General features: G+C 33.1%; 3 protein-coding genes across 3 annotated transcripts; all 3 read left to right on the top strand.

The window, feature by feature from the left end:
* The first annotated feature begins 1,283 nt into the window (after positions 1-1,283).
* LOC125874090 (40S ribosomal protein S3a-like) lies at positions 1,284-4,168 on the top strand. Its single transcript, XM_049554900.1, has 6 exons — positions 1,284-1,431; positions 1,523-1,676; positions 3,025-3,162; positions 3,281-3,466; positions 3,569-3,769; positions 3,899-4,168. Exons 1-6 carry the CDS (start codon positions 1,421-1,423, stop codon positions 3,992-3,994), a joined length of 786 nt encoding a protein of 261 aa, XP_049410857.1. The 5' UTR covers positions 1,284-1,420; the 3' UTR covers positions 3,995-4,168.
* Positions 4,169-5,008: 840 nt separating this feature from the next.
* Positions 5,009-8,672, top strand: LOC125875041 (uncharacterized). The gene is given in 9 exon segments (XM_049556100.1): positions 5,009-5,115; positions 5,223-5,325; positions 5,912-5,991; positions 6,095-6,424; positions 6,654-6,730; positions 7,495-7,525; positions 7,601-7,671; positions 8,396-8,417; positions 8,419-8,672. Coding segments are annotated over 9 exon segments (849 nt in total). The 5' UTR covers positions 5,009-5,040; the 3' UTR covers positions 8,479-8,672.
* An 837-nt stretch (positions 8,673-9,509) lies between these two features.
* On the top strand, positions 9,510-11,357 carry LOC125873143 (mitochondrial phosphate carrier protein 3, mitochondrial-like). Its single transcript, XM_049554022.1, has 6 exons — positions 9,510-9,803; positions 9,951-10,312; positions 10,423-10,466; positions 10,641-10,855; positions 10,934-11,058; positions 11,171-11,357. The coding sequence occupies exons 1-6, from the start codon at positions 9,513-9,515 to the stop codon at positions 11,211-11,213; spliced, it is 1,080 nt and encodes a 359-aa protein (XP_049409979.1). The 5' UTR covers positions 9,510-9,512; the 3' UTR covers positions 11,214-11,357.
* Positions 11,358-14,890: the final 3,533 nt, after the last annotated feature.

Below are 14,890 nucleotides of genomic sequence, written 5' to 3'. Positions count from 1 at the left end.
CAAATGCATATGTATACCAGTTACATATACACAATTATCTAACCAATATATATATATACGATTCACCTCTTTCCCACTCTCTGCCATCTCTCGCTCGCCTCTCTTCTCCCTCTCCCAATCTTGCTCGCCACTCTCCTCCCTATAACATGTAGCTACTAGCTACGAATAATAATTAGCAAACTATAGCTATGTAGCGTAATTAAATTATTTTTGAGTGGCTATATGTGAAAGTTCCCTAAAAAATATTCTCATAATTACTAATACGCTATATTCAGTATTATTCTTGTGCATTCTACCAAATGATTCATAAAGGAAAAATAATAATATTTCCAAATTTTAATTTTTTTGTCACATTTTCCTTTTTAATCCGTTTAAAAGGAGAATGTTTTTTTTTCTTTTTTTGGCAACTTTTAAAATTCTAACTTTCCACGTGACATGTTTAAAAGCTCAAGATTAAAAAATATTTTGGTACATTCTACATATCTTCAGTTTAAAGCCACAAGATTCAAAAAATATTATTTATTTGTTTAATCCTCGTGCCTAGTAAAAACTAACAAACAAATTAAAAACAGAGAAACTAATAAAAAATGGACAATTATCATATTTGCCTTTGTACACTCACGAATAAGTTATATTTCCCCTTCGTTATATTTCTTCAATATATTTGCTCTTTACATTCATCTTTAAAATCATATTAGCTCTTATATTCTTAGAAAAATAATTTTTCTTACGATATTAAATCCTCGTGTCTTCAATATTTTTGATATTATATTTCAATTTTATGGTCTCTTTTACTTTAAAAAAGTCATATTTACACTTAGCACGTTAAATTCCACATCATACGTTAAAAAAAACACCTATTTGTACAAATCTCCCGAGCTAGTTAACCATAAAACTTTATGAGCCTGACTGCAATCGGAATTTTCATCAGTTATTTTTTTTTTTGGATGATAATTTAATAAATGATTCCTTTTTTATTTCTCATTAAATACTATGTATTATGCGAAAACATTTAAACTATATTCTAAAAGCTTGTAAGTTATTGTAATCGTTAGACGATAGTCTAACATTTTACCATATGATTAAAACTATACTCTTAAAAATTAGACCGGAATCTAACGTTATCCAATGATTATATTTGAACTGCTTTTTTTTTAAAAAAGAGGACAAAATCTAAATAATAGCCTAAATAAGGAACATAAGTATACTTGTGTTAGATGACTATGGGCCAAATCAATGAGCAATCCAATACTTAGTGGCCCATTTGTTTTACCCAGGGCTTGTAAGTAAGCCCAAAAAGTCCAGTAAGCAGTTGCTTGTTGAAAGAAAACTAGGGTTTTGCAGTAATATAGATTCACCTTCCTCTTCTTCCGAACCCCCACCCCCCGTCTGAAAGCAGCTCTAATCTCTCATTCTCAAGATGGCTGTCGGGTATCTCTCGTCCACTGCAATTTTCTCTAACAACGATTTGATCTTTTACTTTTTCTGCGTCTTTTGATTCTAATGTTACTTTATTGTACAGTAAGAACAAGAGGATTTCAAAGGGAAAGAAGGGAGGAAAGAAGAAGGTGGCCGATCCATATGCTAAGAAGGATTGGTATGACATTAAGGCACCATCAGTTTTTGAAATCAAAAACGTTGGCAAAACCCTGGTCACTAGGACTCAGGGTACTAAGGTCGAAATCTCTTTTCATTTTCTACTTCTTTTGCGCTTCTGTAATTATGTAAATCTTTTGTTAGTACATACATTTTCACATTAGTTATTTTGATTGATTTTTGATACCAACAATTGCCAATCCAATCAAATATAGATTAATTATCTAATACAATTAACTGGACTATCCTTTAGAGAGGTATGCTATGCTTGTAATATAAGAGATGCAACTCTGAACTCTGAACACAAATCTGCACCTTGAACTGTATATTGTTTGTAAGTGTTTGGGGAAGTAGAATAGTGGTTGCTCTTTCTTCGGTAGATTATACAGGTTTTAAAACTTGATGACATAACTCTGGTTCCTCCATTTCAATTTATGTGAGCGAACATTTTGGATAAAGTTAAAGAGGATTGTGCAGGAGTGTTAGGTTGGTTATCTGTGCAAAGTTTTTTCTTTATTAGATGATTATCAGTGTAAGAGTAGTCAATATATGATGAGTCCTCGCAATATTGAATGCCTTTGAATGTAGTTAAAGGGTTGCTTAAGGCATAGTTTTTCCCTGAAGTTTAGTGTAGGACATGATAGGTATTGACTTTGCTTAAGTGATGCCTTTGTGCTTATATTATGTTTCATGCCTTAGGGCTTATGGGCTATTTCATAAAGAGAGGCACACCAAACAAGTTGTAGTTGAGAAACCTGTACATTGATTGTCAAGATAGCATTATGAATGAATGCAAAAAGATAGTGTAACAGTACTAGTCACTAAACACAGATAGAAACCTAAAACTGCATTGTTTCAACTTTTTAATGCATCAATATGATAGCCAGGTTAGCATTATACTCATTTTTCTATACCCAAAATACCCTTCTCACTTTACTAGCCACTTCAAGGATAAGCTAAGGGTAAATTAATGGAAAGAAAAAGGGGACAGTGCTAACCTACTATAGTTGGGTAACATGTTAGCAAAATACCATCTGTGTAGGTATAGATAGACTCAAAGGCAGATACTTGGGATTCACATAGCAGACCTACTAGTTTGAAATTGAAGTATGGTAATAGTTATTTTTGTGCTATAGAACACAGGTGGATGATGTTAGTTTTCTTCCTTCAACTTTGATAGGTTAATTCAGCAAACTATTTTATTAGCTTTTCCATTTTGTTTGTAGTTTAGATCTGTTTGTGTGACTTCTAACCTCTGAACACACTCTTCAAAAATATATATGTTTGCCTATTCTGGTCTATTCATTTTATTTTGAGGTGGAAGGTTCATCTCTAATGTTTAGATTTATATCTCAAAGTCCCATGTCTCTCCCCCCTCCTCCCTCTTTTTGATATTAAACAAGTGCATTTGTTCCATTTTGGCTCCAGATTGCTTCAGAAGGACTAAAGCACAGAGTATTTGAAGTCAGTTTGGCTGATCTTCAGAAGGATGAGGATCAGGCTTACAGGAAGATCCGCTTGAGAGCAGAAGATGTGCAAGGGAGGAATGTCCTCACAAACTTCCATGTATGATGATTCTTTTACACTATCATTTCTTCACAAGAATGGAGAATAGCTCTTTTTATTGATGGAATTTGACTTTGTTTTGATAAAAAGTAATAACTTCATTGTTGGCTATATTCAGGGAATGGACTTCACAACAGACAAGTTGAGGTCTCTGGTGCGCAAGTGGCAGACTTTGATTGAGGCTCATGTGGATGTCAAGACTACAGATAGCTATACTCTTAGGATGTTCTGCATTGCTTTTACAAAGAAGCGTCCAAACCAGCAGAAGCGTACATGTTATGCTCAGAGCAGCCAGATCCGTCAGGTTGGTGGTATTTTGTACTTGATCTCACTTATTTACTTATCTGATAATATCTGGCAGGTTTACTTTTGATTTCTTATCAACATGTTTGTCTTATTGTGTTAGATCCGTCGCAAAATGGTTGAGATCATGAGAAACCAAGCAAGTTCCTGTGACCTGAAGGAGTTGGTAGCTAAGTTCATCCCTGAATCAATTGGTAGAGAGATTGAGAAAGCTACTTCAAGCATTTTTCCACTCCAAAATGTTTATATTCGCAAAGTCAAGATCCTCAAGGCCCCTAAATTCGATCTTGGCAAGTTGATGGAGGCAAGTTTTGATTGTTTTCGGTTTCTGTGCACTACATTGAGCACCATGCTTGGATACTTTGAATGTGCAATAAATTTGTTTTAGTAACATCTGTTTTTTTTTAAACTACTAATGAGTTTCTTTTTGCAGGTGCATGGCGACTATTCAGAAGATGTTGGTGTGAAGTTGGATCGACCAGCTGAAGAAACAGTGGCTGAGGCAGAAGCTGAGGTTCCCGGAGCTTAGACTTTGTTTCGTTTGGGATTTCCTGTCTGAATATGGATTCTAGTCTTCTAAAATTTTGCATTTGTTTTAGTTGAGTTGTCAAAGGCGTGACCTACCAAAATTTTTGGATCCATTTCTTTTGGTTATGCTTGATGTTAAACTATTCATAATTTAAGATATCGTTTTTCAGCTAAATCTTTTAATACTATACTATATTAGGACATATCTGTATGCATTTTATTCACATGCAGTAGCAACGATCCGAGCCACAAGGTTGATGAACACCTGTTATGACATAGTATTTTAGGATTGATTACCAATTACCATCAAAGGTTGTGGTGTACCTCTTCATCCTTAACAGTAGGTTATGAGTTTAAATCTTGTATATGGAATTGCCTTATTTTTAAAATAGAAATTATGCACCTCTTTTCGAGTTAGTAGGGTTTCAAAATAAATACTGGACACTTGAATCGTTCGAATTCTCCAAAAATACAACATCACTTGTGTTGAATCGTGCAAAAATCATTACTTTCCAAGAATCACAATATTTTGATAAACTTATTAATGCCAAGACTGCAACTGAAGCCATCAATTTTGTATTCGTATTTGACCTTTACAAAATTGTATAGACTCCCAACATTGGAGTAGCAGTACTTAATATTTATTCGTTCACTTTTACTTGTCAAATGTTTCAAATATAGATTATAACCTTTACTTGTTATTTTTAATATATTAACAAAAACTAAATATTTATTTTTCCTATTTAAGCTTTACATTAATTACTAAATCCTTAAATCATTTCTCAAGACCTAACACTGAATATTATTGTAAATTCTCATATTATTTATTATTTTTTTAAAGAAGGTGCAAAGTCCAAAATTGATAAGTACTAAAAATGAAAAGGGAGTATATTACTACATTTCAAAATATTAAGGGTCTATTTAGATTTTTCAAGAATTTTGGGTACTGAAGTGCTCCTACTTTTGAAAATGTTGGGTAGAAAGTGAGAGGATATATAACCTTTCAAGAGAATTGGGAAAGGTCGGAGGATGTTATTGTAGACAGCAATGGAAGTTGAGAAGAGCGCAGAGTCGAACAAGAAATCCAAGAATAACAGAGACAAGAAGATGACAAGGAAAGAGGTAACATAAACTAACGTTTGCCCATTTCCCCAAAATCATCAATTTTTGAAAATTTAGAAAAACAAAGCAATAATTAACAGTTAAACCTACTTTGTTTATGAAGGCAGATATTGGAAAAGAAGAAGAAGGTGCAAGACATAATCAAAGCTGCAGTTTCTCAGAAAGACCCTTTTTCTTCCTTCCCAATTTTTCGCCATTACAAGAAAAAGGGTTCGGATTTTTATTTATTTTATATCCATTAATGTGAATCCATAATCTGTTAAATCCTTCATATTCTATCTTTGTTTGTGTTTTCTTTTTGGTGGTTGTTGGTTTGTTGGAGAAAAAAAAAAACTTACCTTTGCATTAGTCCAAAAACAAGGGCCTTTTTACCCTTTTTACACATATTCAGTCATCTTCTTTCATAAAGGGAAGAGCTTTAGTCATTAGGGTTGTGTTCAGTACTGAGGAAAATGTTTTCTAGGAAAATAAGTGCATTTCTTACTTATTTTCTTTTCTTATGTTCGGTGGTTCAGCAAAAAATATTATCCTAAAAGCATTTTGTATATTATCTACCCAAATACTATTGGAGGGGGCATAGGAGGGGGGGAGGGACTAGGAGACAATCAATGTGGATTCTTTCTAGTAAAACTTGTTTTCCATACTTCCTTGGGGCTAGTAGCTGAGACCTCCGGTTAAGGGTAGAGGGATCCTATCTATCCTATACCACAACCTTTGTTGGTTATTTATAATGTTGTTTGCTGTTATACTTTATTCAATTTTTGTATGTGTAATGTATAGTTGATTTGATCATTAGATTTGTCTGTGTACTTGGACTCGGGATGCGGAGATAGCCTTTCTTCTCCAGTGAAGCAGTATATTCAAAATCTCCTCAAGGTAGCAAAATGGCTAATTAATTGTGATTAGAGTTTCAGCTACAACTTCAAATCAATGATCGTAGGGATATTTCGTCTTTTCTGAAGGTATAGGCCTTTTACAGGTGAATATGGAGGCATCATATGGAACAGAGTGGCCTGTAGAAGAGAAGGTGAAGCGCAGGGAGATGGTTTCTTCTGAAGCTCGTTATATATTTGTGTATGAGATCTCAAATGTGGATGCCAACATTACACTCAAATTATCAAAGAAAGGAAGGTGTAATGCAGACGGTATGGATGATAAAGGTCATCTTGTGGCTTTTGTACATTACCGCTTCACCATCGAGGAAGAAATTCCTGTTCTTTATGTGTATGAATTACAGCTTGAACATCGTGTTCAGGGGAAGGGGCTGGGGAAATTCTTAATGGTGCTAATTGAGCTGATTGCTCAGAAGGTGATGGACTAATCTTTGCTCATTCTAATAATAAATGTTTCTTTTTTCACTTTGATTCCTAAAATGATGATGGTGGAGAGAAACTAAGTCATTAATTTGAAAACACTTAGCCACAGCAGCATTGCTGAAAATTTGTTAGTGCATTTCTTTAACTCATGAATATAGGTTGCACTAGAGAGAAATGTTTGTCATGTTTGTGTGCTAATGAAAGCTTATCAATACTTTGCAGGGCAAAATGAGTGCCGTGGTGCTAACAGTACAGAAGGCAAACATGATAGCAATGAACTTCTATAGGAATAAACTAAGGTAATCTATTGATATGTTATACTAACAATTTGTGTGCGTTTAGCTATATCATTTACATGTTTAGGGTGTTGAAATATCAATATAATAAGCTTAGGTGGCTACACCTTGAATATAAATAATGTTTTTCTACTTCTGTAGAGAACTGTTATATTTGTCCTCTTTCTTTATCATCCTGCATGTTGTAATAATCAAATTTACATACTATCACCTGGAATTCATATTTAACGGTAATTGGTTCCATTTGTATGATTACCCAAAAGTAATATCCTCTTTAGTCTAACTATGTTTGTCATATCTTGTCATAAGATGTGGCACATCATGCTAGAGTGCAGAAGCTGGCCAAAAATTATTGAAGCTACAGGAGATTTCTGTATTTTTTACTCTTGGTTGTTGAAATGAAAATTGATTTATATAAAAGAATTACCTTAGAGCTATTTATGGTAAACTAATGTATTGGACATACTTATACGTGCATTGGATGATTCAACAATTCAGCTCAAAATGTTGGAATTTAACTATATCAGGAGAATTTCTTTTGGAACCAGTCAAATATATACCATTAACCTGTTACATAATCAACTTCCAGCTTACTCTCAGCCTTTTCCTCTCCGTACTGAATAACATATGCTTAGCTCTAACTTGAAAAGCTTCTAGCAGCAAATTCTTTTTCAGCTGCTACATTACAGTTAAGATATATTTGCTTTTGTTCACTTGTTTATAATGACTAGCTGTTTCCAATAACACTTATCCGTCAACCTCTGCAGGTACCTGATATCCACTATGTCACCCTCACAGGTAGATCGACTATCTGCAATAGTTCAGTTTTCATCATAGTTTGCCTAAGCTCTTTACATCTTGTTGCTATTGCAGATGGGGTTACAGACAACTTATGAGCTTCTTTGCAAGTCATTTGATTATGAAGCTAAAGCTGGATTACAGGTGTGCAGTCTCTTTTTCCTTGTATTAAATAGCAGAAGTCCTCTCTATACAAGGTGTTGATCGAAATAAGATTGACATCTCATGAGCACTCATGTTTTTCATGCATTTGGTTACTGGATCAACTGATAGTGCTTCAATTCTGTCATAGGAGTCTTATGCCAAAATTTTCTACAGAGTAGTTTCATGATATAAGAAGTTACCAGACATTCTTCTGTTGGAAGCTACCTCTCTATCTCTAAGAGGTAGGGGTAAGGTCTGTGTACACTCTACCCTTTCCGGACCCCACTTGTGGGATTACTCTGGGTATGTTATATTTGTTGTTGTCCTAGATGAGTAGACGTTACAACAACATACCCAATATAGTCCCACAAAATGGGGTCTGGGTACTAGACATTCTTGTGGATTAAATCTGAATGCATGCAAAACCACTGAATGACGCAGATGAAGCACCTCAATGGAGCAAACAACAGTCCATATTATATGGTCGAAGTTCCACTTCTGCAAATTTTTAGGTTCAATGATGAAAGATCATATGTTTTTTTATCTCTTATTGGCGTGTTATTGTGTCATGAATGACAACTGGTTCATTTCTGTGTAATCCATAGTATTCTCTTTTATTTTTTGGATGTATGAAGTGCATAATCATTTAGGATTTCATAATTACATACTAGAGAGTAGAGACACATAAATTATCTCTTTCTTCTCTAAAATCTTTATCCAATGAAGGGCGGTGAAGATAAATGATTGCAAAGGTGATTCGGAGTCCATTTGTGAAGCATCTTACAAAGTTTTTGCCTATGTCAGCTTGACGACGTTGAAACCTGTGAGGAGGTAGCACAATGTGAATTATTATCTAATAGAAATTGCAGAGTAGTATCATGTTCTGGTTTTGTTATTGATCTTAGTTTATTTATTGATTATTAGGTCTTAAGCATTTTTGTCAGACAACTACCCAATGTATTTGCCAGACAAGTTGTATTATCACTACCTTTATGTTCTTTATATATGCTTGTCTTTTGCTTCTTCCATGCATTATGATACTTTTCTTAAACGCTTTTCCAGTATAGTCTTAATTGGGGGACAAAATAAAGCAGTTGCTGTGGGCATATATAAAAGCTCTATTGCCTAAAATATAAGCTGTTCCAACCTTATGTTTGTGCCATTGTTTTTTATCATAGTGGCGTCCGACCGCCTTGTGCGCACTTCAACTATTCTATCATCATAACTCGCCGAGTCAAAATGTAATTCAACGATATTATTTATCAGTAGACTTCATTGATTGGTAAAATATTTATCGATAGTCCATTTGTAATTCAGTGTTAATTTATTGGTTGATAAAATTCTTAAATCAGTTTATAATTTCGTTATTTCTTACCGTGAATCTCCTATAACTATTTTTCCATCAAAACTTAAAGTATACTACTAGACTTTTATCTTCTTCAAATACAATTTCAGTTAAATTAAAACTACTCTTAAAGATCTAACCTTTTAAAAAGAGGAGAACTGTTGGTTTGTGATTTGTTGTTTGACCCAAGCATACTTCAGGCGGAATAAGTCTTGACTCGTAAATTAATCGATCACTACCCAGATTTAATTCAACTCGTTTATTTGTCACCCTCCATACAACTATGTCTAAAAAGAAAAACAGATTTAAAGGAGTTAAATTAAATTAAAGGAAAGCCATAGATATTAGGTAGGAGCCAAATATGGACAGCCCTTCCTTCAATAATTTCTTCAATTCTCCACCATTACAGCAACGGTCCTAATTTTCTTCTTACACCTTAAATAACATCACCTTTTACTACATTTTCTTCTTCTTTAATCAACACAGTGTCTAACTACAATGGCCTACATAGATAATTCTAGTTCCCGGACACCTTTGATCCCCAATTTTCTTTATAACACCGCGTCATTATCTTCATCCACAATCATTAGTAATAATACATTATCTCAACCATGTGATGAATCAATTGTCAAGAAGCCTTTTTTGGTTGCGGCACCAAAAGAGTCTTCACGTAAAATAGAAATGTTCTCACCTGCTTATTACGGTGCTTGTACTTTTGGTGGTGTTATGAGTTGTGGTCTAACTCACATGGCCGTTACACCACTCGATCTTGTCAAGTGTAACATGCAGGTAGGTACCGTCATCTTATTATATATATGTATACATTTTGTTACTAATGTGATTAATGATGTTGTTCGATCTTACTTCTTTAAGGTTCTGCAGAGTCCTTTACATTGTTGTTACTAATATGATTAATGATGTTGTTCGAATTGTTAGATCGATCCTGCAAAATACAAGAGCATTTCCTCTGGTTTTGGTGTTCTGCTTAAGGAGCAGGGTGCTAGAGGATTCTTCAGGGGATGGGTGCCTACGTTGCTCGGTTACAGCGCTCAGGGAGCTTGCAAATATGGATTCTATGAATATTTCAAGAAGTATTACACAGACCTTGCTGGTCCTGAGAATGCTGCCAAGTACAAAACTTTGATTTTCCTTGCTGGTTCTGCTTCTGCTGAAGTTATTGCTGATGTTGCTCTCTGTCCATTCGAGGCTGTCAAGGTTCGCGTTCAGACTCAGCCTGGTTTTGCCAGAGGCTTGTCTGACGGACTTCCCAAATTCGTTAGGGCTGAGGGAGCCGCTGGGTAATTCCTTGTTATGTTGATAAATTCATTGCGAATTACTCTTTTACAACATGTATTATCTTTACACAGTTTACTAATGGAAGATTGGATGTTTGATTTTATGTATACAGGCTGTATAAGGGGATTGTTCCTCTCTGGGGACGACAGATTCCATGTATGTTTACATTTCATGTAATGTGCTAGTTTTAGCTTTCGCATGTCGAGAGGGATAAAACCTTTAGCGTTAGCAAAGATCACATGATTTGAAGCTTGGTATATATATGTGAAACTTTTTTGGCTCTATGTAGTACTTTATCAGCCTATTATTGTACATTGGGTTATTTTACAGACACCATGATGAAGTTTGCATCATTTGAAACAATTGTGGAACAACTCTACAAAAATGTCATCCCAACACCAAAAGACCAATGCAGTAAATCAACGCAGCTTGGTGTGAGCTTTGCTGGTGGATATTTAGCTGGTATTCTTTGTGCTATTGTGTCACACCCTGCTGATAACCTGGTTTCTTTCCTAAACAACGCAAAGGGGGCAACTGTTGGCGATGTGAGTTAACAAAATTCTGTTATTTAGTTGTACCTTTCAAAATCATTTGCATTTTTAACGCGATTGTGTCTTTTATAGGCTGTGAACAAGCTAGGTGTGATGGGTCTTTGTACGCGCGGTCTTCCTATTCGTATAGTCATGATTGGTACACTCACTGGAGCACAATGGGGTATCTATGACTCTTTCAAAGTTTTCGTTGGACTGTGAGTTTCTCCTCCCTTTCTTTCCCTCACAATTGTCTAATTTCAACGTGTATGTGTTTGGTATGACGAAAGTCAAAAAATGACATGATGTTTACATCCGTTGCTCTCGCAGGCCAACGACTGGTGGTGCAGCTCCACCTGCCCCTGTCAAGTGAAGATGAATGTAATAATTCCATCAAAAAAGTTTGAACATTGATAGCTAGGAAATTTTTGCATTTATTCAACTTTTGTAGTAAGATCTGAATTTATTTTTGAGAGGATGAACTATATTATCCTCCAGATGGCTTTGTAATGATGGTTTTTAATTTTCAAAAATGTGTTAATTTCTTGTTTTCATATGATAATTTTAGTTAATAATTTTCGAATGTGAGAGGTAGTTTTTTGGGACTTGGGACAATACCTGGATGAAGCTATATACAAAATTTGAGGAATATTAGTGGTGATTTGAATTGATTTGGAGTCAAAACTCAAAGCTGAAATCCATTGTAGCACTATATATCACTTGTATATATCGTGTATATCATAATCCGGGTTAGAATAACCAAGCTTCCGAGTAGTTTTCAATGGACCTTTCAGATTTTATTGTTCACTTTCTAACTCCTAAATGTGAAAATTTTATAATTGACATATATAGGACTAATAATTATAAGTAGAGCCGTCAATATGGGCTAGATCCGTTGGGCCAGCCTGGCCTAATTCGTGATTTGATAGGGCTAGGCTATGATTTTTGGAGTCCATTTAAGAAAACGGCTTTTTAGCCTGACCTGAATAAGCCTGTCAATTTGTGAGGCTTGAGAAATATGGATAGGGCCGACCCGTGGGACAAAAAATATTAATTAAAAAATAAAAATAAAATAAAGTATTAAAAAATAACAAGAGTCTAAATTCAAAATTTGTTTAAAGTTGGAAATATTACAAGTTAAATACAAATTATGTTTTTAAAATGTGTACTACATAAAATTAGAATTCCCTAAAACTTCTAGGGAATCACTACATAGGCCCTAACCTATGGAGTATTGTCATAGTTTTTGTGTTTTATTATGATCATTGAAAAACAATTAGACTAATATTTCTATTTAGATATTTATGTTTTTACTTGAAATCAAACTTAATAAATATTTGATTAACAAGTAGTAACACTAACACCATGTAATATTGTCTTGTCAATATTTATAATAATATTTTAAAATTATAATTTAATTAAAAAAATTAGAAAAAAAATACTTTTAAGAAAAGAGGGCTGACCCGGCAAGCCTGTAGCCCACGTACTTGTAGGTTGGGCCGACCATTTTCTGGTCCACACTAAAAATGGGCTAGCCCGGCCTGACCCGTCAAATTTCAAAGTCTGTATGGGTTAGCCCGGATGGGGTGGGCTAGCCCATATTGACAGCTCTAATTATAAGTTATGACACTATTCTTTATCTTTCAAGTTATAACAATAAATAATTATAGGTTATAACATTCTACTGAATTAAAAAAATGANCGACCATTTTCTGGCCCACACTAAAAATGGGCTAGTCCTGCCTGACCCATTCAAATTTCAAAGTCTGTATGGGTTAACCCGGATGGGGTGGGCTAGCCCATATTGACAGCTTTAATTATAAGTTATGACACTATTCTTTATCTTTCAAGTAATAACAATAAATAATTATAGGTTATAACATTCTACTGAATTAAAAAAAATGATTTAAAATGATAAAGTAAAAACAGATAATTTTGGTAGGAAATAATTTGAAAATTAATAATAATTAATAGGAGACATAAAAATAGAAGAGTCCTAACAAAAAAGAACATTTGTTTTCCTTGTTTAGCTCCAAACAGTTGTTGGCATTGAGTCCTAACAAAAAAGAATATTTGTTTTTCTTGTTTAGCTCAAAATAATTATTGACATTTTCTCTCACTTGTTTAATCATGTTCAAAAAGTTTTTTTTTTTTTTAAAATTTTTTTTCACTGTTTCTCTCTCTTCTCAATATTCTCTCTTTTAGTCACTGTCGTCTAATTCTTATTCTTTTTTATTCAATGATCTTCAATTTTTGTAATAGACGATTTCTTATTCATATTAATTAAACATGTCGGTAGATGAGATCCTTCAGGTTAGTGTTCTTTTTGAAATTTTATTTGTATTGACATATATAAATTATATTCTGTAAATGTTTCTATTCAGTTTAAATGCTATGAAATTGTGAATGAAAGTTTCTTGATCGATTACCAACAAAACGTTAAAAAAAAATAAAAATGGAACAGTGATACTAGAAAAAAAACCCAGATTTTTATGTGTATAATAGTTTTAAATTATGGCGCTTTTTTATGTAGATTGTTAGATTTTGGTATGAACACTGAATTTGTTCATTCTTTATGTGAACCATTTTTCATTTTTTGGTATGTTTATGGTTCAAAAAAATTACATAAAATTTGTTTGAATTTGGTGTACTAGTTATATCAAACATGTATGGCAATTGATAATGTTTTTTGGTACAATTTTGATATGATTGAACTTTTCTTTTGGCATTTTGTTGGAATGAATTTTGGGCATGATAGTGGAATTAATTTTGTATACTGGTTATTTAGAAAATGACAATTAATATTTAAAAATGGTACTTTTTGATATTATATTGGCATGATTTTGGTATGGATGATTGATGACTTTTGGTATGAAATATGTATGAAAAGTGTGCATAAAACTTGTTGTCGGTGTTCTGGTGTGATTGAGTTTTTTTTTGGCATTTTATTTAGAATGGATTCGGGCATAATAATTGAATGAATTTGGTACACTGTTTATTTAGTAAATGACAATTATTAGTTAGAAATGGTATTATAGTGGCATGGTTCTAGTATGAATAAGTGATGACTTTTGGCATGAAATATGTATGAAAAATTGTGCATAAAAATTGTATACTAATATAATATATATATTTTTACTTTGTATCCTCTAATATCGACATAGTGATTTTTGATGGAACAGGTAAATATGTTGATTTTCAGATGGAGGAAATTATTTATGAATCTTCCAGCCTATATAGTGGTCTAGTAAATGCGACAACTTCGTCGAGAGGACCACAATTGAAAGACATGTTCAAATTACCTTGCACAAAAAAAGTCATTATTTATAGTTATAACAAACTCATATTTTGATTTATTTTATCTTTTAAGCTAATGAATTATATTTCAAAACATTTATTATGTGTACAACTTAATCACTTTTGTGTATTCATTATTTTTCAAATATATAATGAAAAGATGATTAAGTAATGCGGATATGAAATTGTAATCAATTGGAAAAATCAAGTTAAATATAAATATGAAATGATATCCATTTGGTATGCAATTGAAGTCTAATTAAAACTAGTTAATGTAATTTTTAATTGGTATTCATCTGGTATTCAACTGGTGTCCNGTCGAGAGGACCACAATTGGAAGACATGTTCAAATTACCTTGCACAAAAAAAAGTCATTATTTATAGTTGTAACAAACTCATATTTTGATTTATTTTATCTTTTAACCTAATGAATTATATTTCAAAACATTTATTATGTGTACAACTTAATCATTTTTGTGTATTCATTATTTTTCAAATATATAATGAAAAGATGATTAAGTAATGCGGATATGAAATTGTAATCAATTGGAAAAATCAAGTTAAATATAAATATGAAATGATATCCATTTGGTATGCAATTGAAGTCTAATTAAAACTAGTTAATGTAATTTCTAATTGGTATTCATCTGGTATTCAACTGGTGTCCCACTTGAAATAAGTTTAAAACAAGGTGTAATTGAGGTATAATTGCTTCTGCTATTTTTTTGAGAACAATATATAATGATCATTGTT

The sequence above is a fragment of the Solanum stenotomum genome, chromosome 8 (assembly GCF_019186545.1).
Source record: "Solanum stenotomum isolate F172 chromosome 8, ASM1918654v1, whole genome shotgun sequence".
NCBI classification, from domain to species: Eukaryota; Viridiplantae; Streptophyta; class Magnoliopsida; order Solanales; family Solanaceae; genus Solanum; species Solanum stenotomum.
This window is presented reverse-complemented; position numbering and strand designations above follow the sequence as displayed.